A 20,049-nucleotide genomic window follows, 5' to 3' on the forward strand; every position below is an offset into this window, starting at 1 on the left:
TTTGCAATTATATTATCATTTGCAATTAATTACGCACTCAGGATTGAAACCAAAAAATCATAACCACGCTACTAACTAATCATAACCACATGTCATACTGTAATGCTAAGATTAATCATGATACATAACTGATTTAAAATAAAATGTCATCTTTATGAAAAAAGAGCAATACAAAATATGACGGGGAAATAATGGAACATACAAATCAATGTACAGCTTTATTACAAGCAATAATATACTGATGGAAAGAGGAACGGGCATTTCATTTCTAAACATTAAGTATTTGCCTTCAAATGATGCTTGATACAAATGTGTGTCTGCTATGTATCACCTCTTTTCCAAAGTGCTCATCACAATAAATTCTTTCCAGCTGTGGCTGCAGGTCGAGGGGACATGATGGGATATTACTCAGGTTCGTGGCCTTCAGAGTAGCTGTTACGAAGGCCACTAGCCTGGCTACGTACATGGGAAATTACTTGTAGTGACTCAGGCAGGGACCAATCTTGGTTCCATTTAACTCAGAGAAAGCAGGATCAGAGCCCAGTGAAACTCTGTTTAAAGAGAAGTCAAGCTGAATTTTATGGAGTGCGCAAATTTCAGCTTCAAACAGAAGCTCAGCCGCAACCTTCGCACTGGAGCAGCTAGCAGTCAGTCCATTATCACAAGACCACACTGTGTCACGGCACTGCAGTTCCAGTTATTGTGAACCTCCCACTCAAGTTGTTCAGGGTTGGGGCGGTGGGGCGCGGGTGTGTGTGTGTGTGGAAATGACATCAGGATTCCACCCTGGGCCAGATCTTTCCTTCCTTACACTCCCAGGGTTCCCACTGAAATCCACAAAACGTTCCAGGAGCCAAAGGGACACAGAGCGGGGTTATGTGGGTGCAACAGATTAGATGCCTTTGCAGACACAGGACCAAATACACAGCTGGCACTAGGGACTGCAAGTCCAGTGACTTCACTGGAGTTGCATTCCTTATGCTAGTGCACTCTCAAAAACTCCCAGCCACTTCCGTGAAACTGTTGAGTACACAGGGAATGCAAGACCAGGCCAACAGAAAACACACACAGCTATGCATGAAAGCCACAGAGCTCTCTCTGGTTAAAGCTCTTCACATAGCGTAATTACGGGAGAACAGGACATTTATGATCCCCTGATCATATTCTCTCTGTACAGCAACAGCTGGTTGTGACAGCCACCATCTTAGCCAATGCTGCGACTGGAATTGGAAACCTGCATTACCGAACACTGGAGTGACTACAGCTTGACAAGCCAGGTTCTGTAGGTAGGGGGCAGTCACAGAGTCACACCAGCAGGCCCAGAAGGCGGCACACGCTGACCAGAGGGTTACATTAACTCATTTGCCACATCTTTGCTTTTCCCCCCATCCCTACCACAACGGCAAAGAGCTACATAGAACAAGACACAGGGGTTGACTTTTCAGAGGAGCCGAGACTCTGCAGCCCCCAGGGGATCCAGCTGGCGTTGAGGGAGCTCTGGCCCAGATCCAGGAAGTTAGGAGTCTAAATACCTTTATGGAGCTGGGCCTCAGTGCCACTGAAAAATCAGACCCATCGTCCAAAGACTCGCCACGCTTATCAAATAAATCGGTAGGAGGACTGTAGCCAGTGACCAGCTGGCTTGGAAAAGGGACTTGACCACAGACCTTTTCTGAAGCAGGATATCAAATACCTTTTAAAGCAGGATACTTAATATTGATGCCAGTGGATGTCTGAGAAGCAAAATCCATTACCTAGGACAGAGAGGAGGCTCCAAAGCTGTTTCAGTTCTGACTTGGCAACCCTGAGGTGAGGAGCAAGGTGCCCACCAGCTGTTGCGGCCCTGGAGCCACGGCCAATAATACTGTAGGGTCTGTCCGTGGCCAGTCCTCAGGCCCTGCTCCTTCTGGCCTAGGAGACGCGGTAGTTGTTGTAGTAGGTAGCAGTGGCATCTGCTAGGACGGAGATGAGGCTAGTCTCTGTGGAGGGTGAGCCACCTGCAACCTGAGACACCTGGGCGTCTCCATTGGTTATCACCCCGCTGCGGTCTGAGTGGCCGGGAGCGCTGAGATACTGGTCAAACTCATTGCGGTCCATCTCCCCCAGAAGTTCTGCTTGGCTCAGCTGGTCCAGGCTGTCAAAGCCATGGTGTTCAGGGGGTGGGGAGAGCTGACCAAGATGGGCATGGAGGCTGTGGGGGTGGATGGGGTGGAAGGCTGGCGTGTAGTAGGTGGGAGGAGGAGGGGGGCAGCTGGGGATTGGGGGGATCATGGAGGTGCTGGGCTGAGGGATGGACATGGGGCCAAGAGGATGGTGGTTACACTGGAGAGGGCTGGTGGAGTACTCTGGAGAGTAAGGGGCCCCAGTCATATGGGGGTGGTGATGCTCCTCTGGGCAGGGGGAGGAGAAGAAGCTCTGCTCAGGGTCTATCACATCCAAAGGGGACATCTCAGGCGGGGTGGGCAACCCGTAGGGGTAGGTGTCCATGTTGGTGCTGCCGCCGCTGGCCTGGGCTTCCCTGTAGCCCCTGATGCTCTGCAATACTGGGCCAGGTGAGTACTCACCCTGCCCCTCCTTTTCCCCCATTGTCCTGCCGCAGGCCCGCTTCTCTGGCCCCGAGTTCTGATCCCTGGAGAGGTTCCCCAGCAGAAAGCCTGGATCCACCCGCTTGCAGATCCGCTTGACCTGTTTCTTCCTCCTGGGCCGGTATTTGTAGTTGGGGTAATCTTGCATGTGCTGAACCCTCAGTCTTTCCGCCTCCTCCACGTAAGGTCTCTTCTGGGAAGGGCTCAGAGATTTCCAGGACTTGCCTGCAACCAGGAAGGAACAAAAATCCCCTTAGAATCCACAGCTGAGGCATCTGTGCTGGGCAAGGAGGGGCTGTTCCCCTAAGCACCCAGAGAGCGCTGGCTGGGACCCAGGAACAGAGCCTCGTCCTGTAGAAACCAGTGGTCAGACACCCACTGAATCCTCAATACAGGGATACGACCCTACACAAAATACTGGGTCGAGGGGAGTGTATGAATCCTACAGATCTAGTGAGTGGGACCTCCCCAGGAGAGCAAAATATTAAGAGGTTGGAGTGGGAGGGATACCCCCACGTGTGGCTTGCATTCCCTTTCCTCTTTAATCAGATGCTCACTGACTCGCCTGCTTCAACTAAATTGCAGCCCTGCCCAAGCTGCGGAGAAAGCCCCTTGGTTTTGTAATTAGACCAAGCCAAGTTCCTGCACCTGGGGAGGGGGGGGGGGCAACTCATTTCGTGCCAGAGTCTGAACGGGAAATAAAAGGAAACAAGCCCAGGTGCCGGGTGGCAGTTTCCAAGGGGAAAGATGGAAATAATCGGCCCGTTCCCCACAGAGACGGGGGGGCTGGACACATGTAGAGATGCGACGTTTTTAAAACAAATTCACAAAAGTTCATTACACTTTTGGAAACAACCCGGGACGATAAATGGCTGTCGTCAGTTTGGCCAGATTTGGGCAGGGTAATCCCCCCCCACCCCCGCCTCCCCTCTAATCACAAAAGTGGAGAAAAGCAAAAGACCAAAGAAATCACTGGTTTTGTTTTGAGGAACAAACAATCATCGCCCTGAAGATCGGTTTCCCCGGGGTCTGACGAACGGGGCGGATTGACGAGCGAGCAAAACTAATGCAACGTGACAACTTCGACCCGGAAAATAACCCGGGTCAGGGACTTCTAACCCGCTTTGCTCCGGCCCCAGAGGCGGAGCGGAGTCCCCGCCGGGTTCCCCAACCCCAGCCAGGGACAGCGGAGAGACACAGCCCAGAAGCGGGGCAGCTCCGCCGCGCTGCCCGGGGTGTCGTGCCGGGCGAACACCTGCTTTTGTTTTGGATCCCCGAGTCCAGACCGGCAGGGGAGGTCACAGCGGCGGCTGGGGTTAGGGTCGAGCCCGGGGGCAGGAGCGGGAGGCTTTCCCCCCCCCACCACCCCGCAGCTCCGACCCCGGTCTCTCCGGGGGGCATCGGGGGACGGATCCCGGCCGCCAGCCCCGCGGGCAGCCTGGGGGCCCCGGCTCACCGAGCATCTTGCTGAGCTCCGCGTTGTGCAGGTCCGGGTTCTGCACCGCCAGCCGCTTCCTCTCGTCCTTCGCCCACACCATGAAGGCGTTCATGGGTCTCCTGATGCGGGTCTCCGAGCCCTTCTCCCCCGGGGAGCGGTGCGCGGCCGGCGGGGAGAGCCCCTCCGGGAGCTCCCCATCCAGGCTCTCGGACCACGGGTAGGAGCCCAGCAGGGAAGCCATGACCCCCCGCTTCGCCCCTGGCCCCCTAGCGCTCCCCGCCGCCCGGCTCCGAGTCCCCCTGCAGCGCCCGGGGCTCCCCGGCTGCCGCCCCCCTCCCCCTCTGGCACCGTAATCCAGGGGGCCCCCGGCCGAGCTGCACCCTGCAGCCCGGGCTCTGTATTTATGAGCTCCTCGCAGGAGCTTCCTCCAATGACACCGAAGGTGCCTGCGGCTCCTCCTCGTTTTCAAACTCCGGCGCCCCAGCCAGGAGGCCTGTGAGAAACTTCTCCCTGCAACCTGCCCCCCGCAGAGGGGCTGGCTCAGCCCCAAGGGGGAGCCCGCCCCCGGCCTTCCAGTTCTCCCCCATCCCTCCGCCAGGTTCTTCTTCTCCTCCCACCTCGGATTGCTGGGGCGCCCGCCCCGGGGCTCCCTTCTCCTGCCCCAAGGGGACAACGGCAACCAAGCGGGCAAGGATCCAGCTCCCCCGGGTCAGCCACAGGGCAAGTCTGGTGCTGGGGACGGGGGACAAGCGTCCAGGTTCAACAGCCAGCTGGCTGTTCCAGCCAGCAAGAAAGTAACGGAGGGGAGAGCAAGGGTATGAAAGCTGCGATTTGGGCCCCGCTGGCCAGCTTTGGTCGAAAGAGGGAAGACAAGAAGACTCTGAGCTTTCGAAAATTCTCCCGCCTTAGTCTGATTGCAAATTCAGAATAAAACGAAGAAGGCCTGGTTTTAACAAACACACACACACGTTCTGTCTGATTCCAGCATCTCAGGGCCCTCTGCAAAGCGGAGAAATCACATTACCCTTTACTGGCAATGTAGGGAAACTGAGGCGCAAATAAGCGACGTGACTTGACCAAGGTCCAGTTGCAAATCAGATGCAAAACCACTCACGCCCTAGCCCCCGCCACTAGACCGCGCGGGCGGTTTGTCTTACAGTGCTGATTTCTGACTGGTCAGGTGGGCCCCAGACCTGAGGAAATCTCCGCAGAGCTGCAGTGTGGACGCCTACGGGCCGCAGCCCAACAGAAACCAGCTGAAGGCACCTGACAGCCTTACAGGGACCTTTAACTAGACGGAGCCCAACAGCCCTTGCAAGCTGCTGGGCGACCTACCCCGAGATGTTTATGCACTTTGCATGAGCCTCAGATTCACCATGCAAACAATGAATGAGGGGCCAACGCCCCCCAAAGGGGCCCTGAAGGCGACCTGGGTTTTGTTGCTCACCAAGGCACACGATGGCCCAAGCAAAGCCCAGCCTCCTGCTTTCCCGAGACACTTGGAGCACGTCAAAAGAAGGGCCTCTGAGGGAGGCAGGAAAAGCCAACAAGCCTAAAAGAAACCAAGACACACCCTGGTCCCCCAACACCCCACTACAGATTCCCCCTTCTCTCTCCAGAAGCATGGATTTGCCCTCTACAATCCAGCCGCTGCCCCCCAAAGAGAAGCTAAAGGTGTAAGGTTTTGTCTCCTTGACAAACCCCCTGGTAATGTGCACCCTGGCACATCGCCTGCTTGGAAATCCAGGATGTGTCAAGTCAAAATAGCATCACTCCAAAGGTGTTGCTTAAAAAAATAAATAACCCAAGAGCCAACAGCAGGTGCTGCTTGTCCAGAAGAGAACTAGGGATGAGTTTTAAGAATTGTTCGGAAAGTTTCAGCCAGAAACGGTGGGGGTCTAAATATCCCCCCCACCCCCAAAGGCACTAGAGACCGAGGTGCAGCCAACCCCCGGCCCGCAAAGGAATCTGAAAGCCTCGCCTCCTCTCGGGCTAGCCAGGGTCAGAAGAAATAAAAGCCAGCACCTCTGGCCTCACTGAAACGGTTCTAGTTAGGCCCTGGGTTCCTTTATGATTCTGACCCCCTGACACGACTTACAGCACTTCAGCCGCTCCCGTTTGAATGATGGTGGATTTCCTATTTGTGCTGCCAGACAGCGAGCTGGACAGGACCCGAGCTGGGGAGGCATTTCCTTCAGCTGGGTGATAGAGGCGTGTAAAAGTATCAGGGAATCAGGCACTTGGAGCCTTTGGCTGCTCTGCGCGGAGAGTCCCAGCGAGACCCGGGTGTTTGGACAGGTGGGCCGCTGACAGCGACTTCCAACACGTGTCTCCGGTTCTGTTGACACGCGCCAGATTAACGGTGATCTAAAGCCTGGTATGTAAACGTGTTGTGCGGGACCAAGATCCGGCTCAGTTTCCTGATCCTTAGAACACTCCTCTGTACATAATCTGACATTATTTCGAGCTCTTAAAAGAAGAATTTATTAGGACGACTCTGGGGGCAGAGTTGCTAGAGAAACATTGCGGGAAGTTGCTCCAACACCCTACAAAAGCAACTGCCCTGATGAGGCTCTCTCGGTAACCAAAATACTTTTAAAACTGCGCAGAAACATCAACATTTTCCAAGGGAAACTGATTAAATCTAGTTATTTACAAGTGGGTTTGATCTCAGCCTCTGTTATCTGAGAACACAACAGGAAGGCAACTTCTCTCCAATCTAAAAGGCACAGGAGATTTCCTGGATGTCAAGACAGATTTTTAAATTCCTTTCAAAAATAATCAAGGAGGTAGTTATTCCCCTAAGCTGCGTGTTGGAGGCCTGGTCTAGAAAGACAGCAGCAGCAAACTTCAGTGGAGGAATCCTACATGTGCAGCCTGTAACTCCAGGTAGCCATTGCACTCTCAATTCAAATATGTCTTGGACTCATTTGCCCGACTGTCAGCCTACAACAGGGGTAGGCAACCTCTGGCACGTTTGAGCTGATTTTCAGTGGCACTCACAACTGCCCGGGTCCAGGCCACCAGTCCGGGGGCCTCTGCATTTTAATTTAATTTTAAAGGAAGCTTCTTAAACATTTAAAAAACCTTATTTACTTTGCATACAACAATAGTTTAGTTATATATTAAAGACTCATAGAAAGAGACCTTCTAAAAACGTTCAAATGTATGACATGGCACGCAAAACTTTCAATTAGAGTGAATAAATGAAGACTCTCGGCCCACCACTTCTGAAAGGTTGCCAACCCCTGGGCTACAGCATACATTGCGAGTGTGCAGTTAGTCCCTCAATAGTAATCTGACAGGGAACATGCACAGGTCTCACTGATGCAGTTTGCTCACTGCAGTTGCTCCAGCGGTCTTGATCTGAGATGCTTCAGTTTTGATATGTGGCCATCAGTAACCATTAGGAAAGAGATAATGAGACAAAAATATCGTAATGCTACTATATAAATCCACTGTACTCCCACACCTTGAATACATCATGCAGTTCTGGTCACTCCATCTTAAAAAAGAGATATTAGAATTAGAAAACGTACATGATAGGCAACAAAAATGATTAGGGGATAGAACGATTTCCATATGAGGGGAGATTAAAAAGACTAGGATGAATATTCAGTTTTAAAAAGTGATGACTGGGAGGGGTATGACAGAGATGTATAAATCAAAAATGGTATGGCGAAATTGTATTATTTGTCCCTTCACATAACACAAGAACCAGGGCTCACCCAGTGAAATTAATAGGTAGCAGGTTTAAAGCAAACATAAGGAAATCTTTCATCACACAATGCAGCCAACCTGTGGAACTTATTGCCAGGGGATGTTGTGAAGGCCAAAATTATAACTGGGTTCAAATCAGAACTAGAGAAGTTCCTGGAGGATAGGCCCATCAATGGCTATTAGCCAGGATGGGCAGGGATACAACCCATGCTCTGGTGTCCCTAAACTTCCAACTGCTAGAAGCTGGGACTCGATGACAGGCGATGGGCTCACTGGATAATTTCCCTGTACTGTTCATTCCCTCTATAACATCTTGCACTGGCCACTCCCAGAAGACAGGAGACTGGGCTAGATGGACTATTGATTTGAGACAGTATTCCATGCTTATGTTCTAACTTTAAGCCAGCAGTTTTGACACCCAGAAGAGGATAGTGAATTGTAGCCAAAAGGGTTCCAAGTCCATTTCAGAGACTGCCTGCCACTGGCCTGCCTTTCAAACAGATAAGCCTCAGAGCCTGCAACCTTGAACAGGGTGTTATAGATGTGGGGTGCAGTTGGGCACAGTTCATTTGAGATGCCCTCACACTTCTCCATGCACAGGGACCTAGAAGGGTGCACCCAAAATGCCTCTGCTCTTATCTGCAGGGACTCACCTCTTAGGAGTGGCATGATTGACGGATCCTTTTCTGGATGAAACCAAGTGCAGGACCTTGGACACCTGCCTGCCCTCTGCCCCAAACATTGTAAAAAAGGCAGGAGCATTTTCGCTAAGTCTAAAGACTTAAGCCAGAGAAACTACTGTAAACGTACTTTATTACCAAATTCACCGGCCATTCTGGTCAATTTCACATCCATGGGATTTGAAAATTGGTCAATTTCATACTTGCAGATGTTTACACCTGAAATTTCAGGGTGTTGTAACTATAGGGGTCCTGACCCAAAAAGGGTTGTGGGTGGTCCCAAAGCTGGTGTGTGTGTGTGGGGGGGGGGAGAGGGAGGGTTGCAGGATTGCCACCCTTATTTCTGTGCTGCCTTCAGAGCTGGGTTCAAAAGGCAGCAGCTGCGGAGGCAGCTCCAACAGGCAGTTTCAAGAGGCAGCTCCCAGAGGTGGATCCAATCTCCTCCTTGCTGCTAGGAACGCCCCACCCAGGGGCTCCTAGCCACTAGTCATGGCCAGTGGCAGATTAATTGTGCCCAGGAACCCCAGCCAATTTGGGGGCCCCCAGAAAAATGGACGCCCCAAGCCGAGGCAGGAACCACAGGGGGCAAAGCCCTGAGCCCAAGCACCCTGAGTTGAGCCACAGGGGGTGGAAGCCCCGAGCTAGGTTGCCCTGAGCCCTGGCAGGAGCTGCAAGGAGCAGGCACCCCGAGCCTGGGCGCCCTGAGCACCAGCTGTGGGGGGCTGAAGCCTCAAGCCCAGGTGGCCCGAGCCCTGGCAGAAAGCCATGGGGGGGGGGGGGGGGGAGGGAGGCTGAAGCCTTGAGCTCAGATCCTGACAGAAGCCATAGGGGTGGAAGCTCTAAGACCAGCTCCGGGGCTTCTGCAGCACAGAAGTGAGGGTGTACCACCCTCACTTCTGCACTACCTCTGGAGGTGGGTCCGATTTCCCCCTTGAGAGTGGCCGTACAAGGGAAGGACAAGTCCTGTCCCACCCCAGCCTGGCATGGACTAGCAGTTGGGAGCCCCAGCTGGAGCACTCACAGCAGCATTGGGAGATTGGATTTCATGGGCAAGGGCTTATTTCATGGTCCACGACATCTTTTACATGTCCATGAAATTGGTAGGGCCATAGTCATATAAGTACATAGATCTAGGTTTGTACAGTGCCTAGCACAATGGGGTCCTGGTCCATGACAGCAACTCCTAAGTGCTACGATAATGCAAAGGAATAAATATTACTAAGCTTTGGAATTACTTCCGCAATCTTCCTCTGTGTCTCTACCACATTTTAGGGGCTTCTCAAGCATACATAAGAAAGAAAACATTGCATCTGATTTGGTCTGTCATTTTGATTGCCTTTGTAAGATCAGTTCCATCCCGCATCCTGTTTAAACATTGGTTAAACCTGCCCCGTAGGAACATTTAACTTTCTGAGTTACATCAAGGCAACTATGGCCATGTGAAAATGGCACTTTTCATTGTGACCATGTCAGTTCAATCAGTAGCAGACTGGAAAGCCATCACCACATTTTAATACTTACCTCCTTGATTCTGGCATTGAGCTCTATGGGAGCAGAATCCTGCAGCCACATGGTGCCCCGCTGACTTCAACGGGACACTACACCGCATCTATGTTACTAGCTACCTAACTGCACCAGATGATCAGGTAGATTGGGGCGTAAGTGTGAGCATTTGCACCAGCAGTTAATTATAAAACAAACTGCAAAATACAAAACTACACTTGCAAAAATGGAGGCCATTGAGAGGAGGCCTTTTTCATAAGGCTTTCTTCACTTTTGGATCATTGTGAAAGAAATATTCCTCTTTGTGACAGCTCAGATTTACTTCAGCTATTGAAGGACTTTCTAGTATGTAAAATTGCACACTCATAGAATCATAGATCATGGAAGATCTGGGTTGGAAGAGACCTCAGGAGGTCATCTTGTCCAATCCCCTGCTCAAAGCACTCTTCCTGGGTTAGTGCGCAATTTAGTGTATAATTTACACTTCTTCCTGAACAAGTAGAAATTCTTTGGGCCAGATTTTAATCTCAGGTTTCAGAGTAACAGCCGTGTTAGTCTGTATTCGCAAAAAGAAAAGGAGTACTTGTGGCACCTTAGAGACTAACCAATTTATTTGAGCATAAGCTTTCGTGAGCTACAGCTCATTTCATCGGATGCATACTGTGGAAACTGCAGAAGACATTATATATCTCTGTGTATATAATGTCTTCTGCAGTTTCCACAGTATGCATCTGATGAAGTGAGCTGCAGTTTCCACAGTATGCATCCAATGAAGTGAGCTGTAGCTCACGAAAGCTTATGCTCAAATAAATTGGTTAGTCTTTAAGGTGTCACAAGTACTCCTTTTCATTTTAATCTCAGTTACATTATATTTAACTGCTGCAAATTCATTGCCTTAAAAAGAAGCTACTCCTGATTTTACACTTGTTTTGACTGAGACTGGAATCTGGCCTTTTGTGCCTCCAGAAAAGTTAGCATTTAGAAACTCAGTGAAGTCCAATAGAGAGAACAAACAAAAGATCAAAGTTAATTGGGGAAAAAAAATCTATTCATTTAATAGCATCTGAGTTTTAATTCATCCCCAATGAAGGCAACAACACTCAGCCAATGCAGGGTTAAAAATCAAGGTCAAAGGTCAGATTTTGGCCCTCAATAGGCAGCACTCCTAGTGGGAGCAATAAATTGCCTGTGCCACTCTGCTTTGCTGCTCAGAAGCAGACCCACACCACTTACAACATTCACACTGCAAACCACTGCGTGTTTAGCTGGCCCCTTTCACTGAAGAAAAACGACACTTTTCTGCCTCAGGTCTGCAGTTTATTTCGAGTTCTGTAGTAGACACACACACTGTAAGTGACATGTTGCTTAAAAAAAGCCATGTAGCAGCACCAGCCAAAGCAGCATCATGATGGCCATTATTTGCACTGCATTGAAAAGTAAATGTTACAGGGATTAAAAACCAAACAGTACACCGTTGAATGTAGATTAGTCCAAAATCTGCTGTTACACTGATGTAAATCTGGAGTAATCCCTCAGCAGGAAATGGCTGCATCCGGATGGGCAAAGAGGCTGCATTTTTCATTGGTGTTAACTTGATACAATTGCAAAGGCCCATTGAGATGAAGGTTAACAGGTCTGAAGCAATGTTAATGGGCCGTGTTGTAGCGTAGGCTTCTCTCAGGCTACAGCACGGCCAGCTAATGCAGGTTCATACTTGTTAGCCTGCATCTTAGTGGGGTTTTCAATCACATTACGCTAACACAATAAAAAAAACACAAACCCTCCCTTTTTATCTGTCAGGACAAGGCCAGTGGAGTTGCTACAAATTACAGTGGTGAAATAAAGAGACTCTGGCCCAGAGTCAAATGCACAGCTGTAATAAAACAATATTAAAAGCCAAGCTCTATATGGTTACACTGATTTAAATCCAGAGTAACTCTCCTGACTTCAATGGAGTTCCTCCCTGGTGTAAATGAAATCAGAATCAGGCTCAGGGTTTGTAAAAGGGTCCAAGGGCAAATGCTTCTTTAGGCCCTGATTCTGCCACACTTACTCCAGTATCTCGTGGTGATGCTACCACTGAGTAAGTGCGCCAGAATCTGGTCCTCCACATCTACGCTTGTATACAAAACTCCTCCGCGGGAGCCATGCGTCCCAGCACACGCGGTCCTCCATTTTAAAATGTACAGCCGATTTTTAAAAATACATTTAAATTGCTAAATTGTACTCCTCAATTAGGTTTTCCTTGTACAAATGGCAACTCCTTCCCTCAATGCACACGAACAGCTACATTTGTTTAAATTGTTTTGCTCACAGGTATGCCGCATGCAAAGCTCCTCAAGTGTGACATTCTGAACACCGAATGGGTCAACATAAAGACCAGAGTTCTGGCCTGAAAGTCAAAGTTAGGCTACACGGACGAGGCTACCAAAAAGAATTCCTGTGTAGCTCCGTAACAACAGAATACCTACCCCGCAATAGTTAACTACCGGCTAGGGAACAAAAGGAACTGTTTCGTTCCATTCTCCTGCACTGACACATGGGCATAATCCTTTAATTAGAGCAGGCATTTTAAGAGGAAGCAAAATTCATTTTAGCTACGAAAGGAAATCAATGAGAAGGTTTACACGGCTACGTGGTACTTGCTCAGACTCACAGAAGGCAACTGCACTGGCACAGAAGAAAACGGGGATGATAAAAAAATTGCAACAATTAAATTTTTGCAAGGCTGGGAAGAGGTCAGTGGACGGGGTAGTGGGCAGTGATCTGTCGGCATTTACTACTAGAACACAGTCCTGTTCTTTTCTCACGCTAGCAACTGTGTGAAATGATACCAGTGAAACGATACCAGTGTAAGTGAGAGTAGATTCAGGTCCATTGTGCTAAAGTATAGATCTTGCTGGCCGTGGGAGGGGTGCGGGAGGGCTAACTGATGATTATGTGAGCAGAGCCTAACTCCATTTATGCACTGTTGTCACAAAGCCATGCTGTGTAGACTTGGGGAAAGCCTAGCCCACAGCACTGTTATCTACAACAGTTAATAGCATGCTTCATCCCCCACCTATGATGGGGCAATGTATTCCCGCCCTGCTAACGAGAGCTGTGTTTAAAGAGTCTGAGGTTTCAGTACTGACAGAGACAGAGCGTACACATTGGATGAACTACATTTTGATGTCTGGCTAGCATTCACAGAAGGCTTCATATTCAACATGTCAACGTCTAACTCGTTCCGAAGTCCAAGACACTGCTAAGTTAACGCAAACGTTTCTTCTTTTTCCTCTGCATCCCGTCGACATACTCCGCTGCCTCTTTTTTCTGCTTTTTGTGTTTTTTCTTATATGGTTTCTTTTGCTTTGTCTCGGAGGCGTCTTCACCAAGATTTTCCCCATCAGCTGTTCCAGGGTAAATTTCTCCACTCCCTGGGAAAACATAAGAATTTCCATCACAACTGACATCTTCACCTTTGCGTTGATCTTTAGCTTTCTTTTTCTTTTTCCCTGGTTGGTATTCAGTGTTTGTGGTCTCCAGTTCTTCTTCCCACGCGCCAGCTGTTCTGGAGCGTTTCACCTTTGGTTCTTCGTAACTGTCCATGTTTGCTGCCTCAGCATTTTTCTGACTCTTTTTCTTTTTGGATTTGGTTTTCAGTCCTTGTGAAGATTCTAAGTCTTCAGCTGTGGTCGTGCCAGGATCCGCTAACTCACTCTCTGGTTCATTCTGGAATTTCTTCAGTTTTGCCATGCGCTTGGCAAAATACTCTTGCACCGTCATGGTGCTGGTCACTGTATTACTATGGTCCACTGGATTGGGCATCCCAAGGTCTTCTTTTCTATCCTCTTCTGGAGAATCCACACAGGTGTTGTCCTCCTGGGGGAAATAATTTAAAGGTGATCAGGGAAAAGATTTTCAGCATATGGATTTAAAGGTTTTTTGCATTTCAACATCTGAAGAGAGAAAACAAGAAAAAGTATCTAGGGTCAAACCCTAAACCCTACTCTGAAAGTCATGGCAGAAGTCTCATGGATTTCAGTGGGAATAGGATCTAGCAATTAGTGCAGTGTGAAGGGAAGAGGGAACCAACCAACCAACCCTCTTAAACTGGCAAGAGAAAGGAGAGAACATACTACAGTTTTTGTGAACATTGCCAATATTCTGGTATCACACAAGGGGGTATACTGAGGAATAAGAAGATAAAATTAAGGCAAGGAAAATTTAGACTTGGGGGGCCTTTATTGGTTATTCTTTATTGGTTTGCTCCATATGCCGTCATCTACACCTACTCAATGTAAATGCAAAGCATGTTTTAAATGCTCCCAAATCAGAGGAGTGTATGACACCCACTTTGCACAGGTACATATGTCTCCACAAGATGCAAAATGGTGAGGAAAAAAATATAGAGTGAGCTCTATTAATCTGTGGCATAGTCTCCCAAGGGAAAAGGTGGAAACCACATCCCCAGAAGATACTTAAAGCACTAGAACATATGTTGTAGGGAGCACTCCAGCACTGGCAGGAGGAGATTGAGGTAATAAATCTCATCTAACACCTGTGATCATTTGAAAAGTTCTTTCATAACTGTTTCATATCATTTCACTCTAGGTGTTCCCATTTGACCATAGTACCATACTAAAGATATTTCATTAAGGTTGCCTGACACTTCTCATTATAAGGACCATTTTCTGTTTTTTCTAACTTTGCCAGGCTAACATTTTCCATGCCATGTGCCCGCCTCAGGCTGAACATTCTGGGGAGATTTCAGCAAAAATGGCTCACTGTTTCTGAGAACGAGGCTGAAGGAAAATAATACATTTTTCAATAATGCTCAAGCAACCTTAATTCTGGCATTTCTTAACTTCTGAGTGCTTGACTTTGCAACCTTAAGGTTCCCTTAATAGAATATATATTATACACACAGAAAAACTATCAGAAAGAACAAACTCCATTATAGGCCAGATTTAGCAAGGCTTTCACACCAAGAACCACTGCTGAACTCAGAAGTTCTGCACGTGCATTGTTTGAGAAGCGATACTGTGTCTAGACTATATATATAAAATAAGAAGCAAATAATCGCTGAGTTGAGTAATGGACATACGGGATTAAGAAAAGGATTAACTTTTTCATAAAGCGATAGAAATAAACTAGGTTGAAAATAAAAAGTTTGTTAAGGTGTCCATTATTTACAAACAAACAAGAAAGAGATCTTGGAGTCATTGTTGATAATTCTCTGAAAACATCCACTCAATGTGCAGTGGCAGTCAAGAAAGCTAACCTAACGTTGGGAATTATTAGGAAAGAGAGAGATAATAAGACAGTAAATATCATAATGCCACTATATAAATCTACAGCATACCTACACATTGAATATTTCAGGCAGTTCTGGTCACCCCATCTCAAAAAAGATATATTATAATTGGAAAAGATACAGGGAAGGACAACAAATATGATTAAGGGTATGGAACAGCTTCCATCTGAGGAGAGATTAAAAAGACTGGGATTTTTCATCTTGGAAAGGATACAACTAAGGGGCGATATAATATAGATCTATAAAATGACAACTGGTGTGGACAAAGTAAATAAGGAAGTATTATTTACTTCTTCACATAACACGAGAACCAGGGGCCACCCAAAGAAATTAATAGGCAGCCATTTAAAACAAACTGAAGTATTTCTTCACACAACACACAGTCAACATGTGGAACTCATTGCCAGATGATGCTGTGAAGGCCAAAAGTATAACGGGGTTCAGAAAAAGAATTAAGTAAGTTCCTGGAGGAGAGGTCCATCAATGGCTATTAGCCAAAATGGTCATGGATGCAACCCCATGCTCTGGGTGTCCATAGCCTCTGACTGCCAGAAGTTGTGAGTGGACAGTAGGGGATAGATCACTGGATGACTGCCTGTTCTGTTCATTCCCTCTGAAGCACTTGGCATTGGTCATTGTCAGAAGAAGGGATACTAGGCTAGCTGGACCGTTGGTCTGACCCAGTATGGCTGTTCTTATCTTGTACCAGAGCAAAGTGGGTGTAAAATGCAATCAAATCAGAATGGTAGCTAGCATTTTATAGCCACATCGATTTAAACTGCTGCACAGGGTGTAGGGCAGCAGTGAATGGGGAGAATATAAAACCACTGATCTCAACTATTGTAGTTATTGTTTGGTGGCATACATGAGTGGTCTCAGTCCTCTTTAGGGTATGATATTTAACTGGCTAGCTGGAGTGGGGTTTTCTAAGTTTTTAAGTGAGGATTTCCAGGTACAGGTCTTTACTCATGTCCATAATCTTTACCCGTGTGAGCAAGAATTTGCAGGTTTGTGTCATTAGCGATGCACCAAGAGTGGCTACTTCCTCATATCTGCTTTCAAGAGAGTTATTCTAGTGGAACTAAAATAACGTTACACTTGAGATTCCAGTAATGTTTGTGTGGGCACTTAAAAAAATTAGGTACTTTTTCCTCTAGGAATACACCTTGTTTTAAAGGGGGAATTTGAGCACAGTTAATGCAACAGTAGGACTCTGTCATTAAGAAATGTTATTTAAAGCTCCTCCCCCCCCACCTCCTCACAATTTTTCTACATTTGATGGGGGAAGAGGCAGGAAAAGTTTGACAAGGCAGAATCCACAAAATAAATTGTTAGATTGTTAGCACAGCTCAGTCTTTTTAACAAGGTACCTTCCAATTTGAGTCCTACCAAGCAATACTGGTGCAGATCAAAAATAGCTGCCCTGGTAAGGCAAATTTAACCAGGTCACTTTCTTTTTCCATCTATCTGCAAGATGATTTTGACACCTTGCTCTACAAAATGACAAACGGTCTCCCAGTGTTCTCAGCAATGGACACTAGCCAAAACTGGCCCTCGCTGATATACAAAATGTCCTCAGGGACAGAGCGCCAATAACCCTGGGGCAAACCAGGAAAGGGTTTGTTAATTCCCTTGGCAAGTTCTGATTCTGACAATTTAATTACTGTAATTGAATGTGAATATTAATTGAACTGTATCCATTTATTTTTAAAAATATGGCACAAACTTGTTCTTTGGCTAAGCCGTTAACTTCAGAAGGTATTTGTGATCCCAGAAAACAAGCACACTCCACAGAAATTCCTGTATTGATAAGAATTTTAATAACCATGGGCCACTGAACACAAAACTAGCAGGGCATGGAGACAGGGAAGAAGGTGCCAACCCTAAAAAGCCCCCTTCAGTTTAGGGAAAGCTTATGTAAAATCGTAAATCATCTGGAAGGGCTGTTAAGTGCCAGAAATGTTCCTCCTCCCCTTCTATGTTTTACCTGATTAAGAAACCATGGAAACATCCTAGAACTATACACATGGCTTCTCTGCAACCTCTAGAAAGGTGAGATGCAGAATTACTTAATATTTTGCATCCTAAGAAACATACTTTGAAGCGCTAAGCATTTACTGATATTCAAATTTTTTACTTTTTTTAAAAAAAACCACAAAGCTGATTTCAGTAATAGGTTAGCAGAATAACAACCTTATAGTGTGAAATCCTGGATCCCCTGAAGTCAGTGGCAAAAGGTCAATTGACTTCAGTGGGGTCAGGATTTCCCATAGGTCACCTTATACTTACCTAGCACCTTTCAGCCCAAAGTGAGTTAACTATTTATAGGAAATATTTCACCCACCGCTGAAATGCAGCCACCTTTGGTAGGGAACGGGACAGTTGTTAAAAGAGACACAGAAACTTGACAACAGCAGAGGAGAGTAAGAGCTGAGTTAGTAGCACAGAAGTCCAGACAGAAAAACTGGGTCCCACATGTTTCTAGGAGGAAAAGTGAGGTAGTAACAAAATCAATCATCTACAAAATAACTAGTGGTTACTATGTAAGCAACAGTGGATCTTGTGAGAGTTCAAATAGATTCATGAACTCTGAACAGGAGAGACAGCTGTTCTTAATGCTTCAAAGACAAGATCGGGAGTCAGAAAAATCCGGATTCTAGTTCAGCCTCTGCCACTGACTCACTATGACACCTTGGTCGAGTCACTTTATCTCCCCACATCTCAGCTTCCCTGTTATGTGACTTAACAGGAGTTGTCACTTCCATGACTATCAGAATGGCATGGAATAAAAAGTATAGTGGCACTGAGGATGGCACAGTAGAATAAGGTTGAACATATTTTTATTTAGGGCTGTCGATTAATTGAAGTTAACATGCAATTAACAAAAAAATTAATCATGATTAATCTCAGTTTTAATCACACTGTTAAACAATAGAATACCAATTGGCATTTATTAAATATTTTTGGATGTTCTTCTACATCAAATATATTGATTTCAATTACAACACACAATACAAAGTGGACAATGCTCACTTTATATTTTTTTATTACAAATATTTGCACTGTAAAAATGATAAACAAAACAAACAGTATTTTTCAATTCACCTCATACAAGTACTAGACTGTGATCTCTATCATAAAAATGCAACTTACAAATGTAGATTTTTTTTTTGGTTACATAACTGCACTCAAACACAAAACAGCATAAAATTTTAGTGCCTACAAGTCCACTCAGTCCTACTTCTTGTTCAGCCAATCACTAGAAGAAACATGTTTGTTTACATTTACAGGAGAGAATTGTTGCCCGCTTCTTATTTACGTCACCTGAAAGTGAGAACAAGCGTTCGCATGGCACTTTCATAGCAGGCATTGGAAGGTATTTACATGCCAGATATGCTAAACATTCGTATTCCCCTTCATGCTTCGGCCACCATTGCAGAGGACATGCTTCCATGCTGATGACGCTCATTAAAAAAAATAATGTGTTAATTAAATGTGACTGAACTCCTTGGGGGAGAATTGTACGTCTCCTGCTCTGTTTTATCTGCATTCTGTAATACATTTCGTGTTAAAGTAATCTCAGATGATGACCCATCACATTGTTCTTTTAAAGAACATTTTCATTGCAGATTTGACAGAATGCAAAGAAGGTACCAATGTGAAATTTCAAAAGATACTTACAGCACCCAACCCAAGATTTAAGAATCTGAAGTACCGTTAAAAATCTGAGAGGGACGAGGTGTGGAGCATGCTTTCAGAAGTCTTAAAAGAGCAGCACTGATGGGGAAACTACAGAACCCAAACCACCAAAAAAGAAAATCAACCTTATGCTGGTGGCATCTGACTCAGATGATGAAAATGAACACGCATCAGTCCGCACTTGTTGGGATCCACAAATATTTAAATAAATGATATTCTATTATTGTTTAAGAGCATGGTTAATTTTTTAATCACGCAATTAATTGCAATTAATTTTTTTAATTGCTTGGCAGCCCTATTTTTAATAGATGATCTCCTAAATAACAGAAATTGGGATTGGTGCAGAAATTACTGAGTATATCTGTGGTCTGTGTTACAGGACGTCAGATTACATGATTCCTTCTGGCCTTAAAAACCTATGAATCCTACCTCCTGAATCTTTGCTCTGTCAGAGTGGAGAAGTGATTTCCTTCTTGAGGAACTGTACCAATCAGATTTATAGAATCTGGTTTCATGACTGCTACTTTAGGTCCTCATTGCAGAGATGAGTTTGTACCCCTCCCCTAGAGGGAGTAAAACTTGGCAGGCAAGAAAAAGCTCATGGCTGCCTAGTGTCTTTCGACCCCAGGTCCAACGCTGATGTAAAGAAGCACAGCAAATAAACAGATGTGCATGGCACTTTATAGACCTTAAAGATGACAAGGTCTCTGCTCTGAGCGGCTTGTAGGATCAGGGGTTTAGACTGCAGACACTTGAGCTAGGCATGTGCATAATTGTTTGCAGGATTGGGACCAATCAGACAACACAGCAAGTAATGCACAGTGGTGTTTTTAGTTTAAGCACAATATTTTTTAAAAACTGTTCCCATAGTTCTGTAGCCAGTTCTCCCATGTTTAACACTATTTACTGTTAGACAGTAACTGGGTTATGCTAACATCTTTGGTCCATATATTCCATCCACATGAATACCACAGACCCTATTATCCAGAAGAAAGAGATCTCAAACTTTCAGTGTTTTCTTTCCCTAATATTTTGTTCCTTTTCTGCTATTCATTGTTCTCCTTCACTTCCTCTTGGACCCTCATGTTACATTACAAGGATCATAGAATCATAGAATATCAGGGT

The 20,049-nt window shown here is 46.3% G+C and overlaps 2 protein-coding genes across 5 annotated transcripts in view; both read right to left on the minus strand.

Annotated features, from left to right (window-relative positions):
* Positions 1-205: 205 nt before the first annotated feature.
* SOX7 (SRY-box transcription factor 7) lies at positions 206-4,305 on the minus strand. The gene is made up of 2 exons (XM_073335665.2): positions 4,042-4,305; positions 206-2,810 (listed from the first exon to the last, which is right to left on the minus strand). Exons 1-2 carry the CDS (start codon positions 4,262-4,264, stop codon positions 1,912-1,914), a joined length of 1,122 nt encoding a protein of 373 aa, XP_073191766.1. The 5' UTR covers positions 4,265-4,305; the 3' UTR covers positions 206-1,911.
* A 6,916-nt stretch (positions 4,306-11,221) lies between these two features.
* The window catches only part of PINX1 (PIN2 (TERF1) interacting telomerase inhibitor 1), an 83,723-nt gene continuing 74,895 nt past the window's right edge, over positions 11,222-20,049 (minus strand). For all 4 annotated transcript variants that reach the window (XM_073335667.2, XM_073335666.2, XM_073335670.2 and 1 more), the window contains one exon: positions 11,222-13,790. In XM_073335667.2, the coding sequence (XP_073191768.1) occupies positions 13,179-13,790 (612 nt within the window). In that variant the 3' untranslated portion in view covers positions 11,222-13,178. The remainder of the gene's footprint in view (positions 13,791-20,049) is intronic.

The sequence above is a fragment of the Lepidochelys kempii genome, chromosome 3 (genome assembly GCF_965140285.1).
Source record: "Lepidochelys kempii isolate rLepKem1 chromosome 3, rLepKem1.hap1, whole genome shotgun sequence".
Classification (NCBI taxonomy): domain Eukaryota; kingdom Metazoa; phylum Chordata; order Testudines; family Cheloniidae; genus Lepidochelys; species Lepidochelys kempii.

Coding starts and splice junctions, on each gene's coding strand:
- SOX7 (XM_073335665.2), bottom strand. CDS start 4,264: ATGGCTTCCCTGCTGGGCTCCTACCCGTGGTCCGAGAGCCTGGATGGG. Junction 2,811..4,041: donor GGAGCTCAGCAAGATGCTCG/GTGAGCCGGGGC, acceptor TCCTGGTTGCAG/GCAAGTCCTGGAAATCTCTG.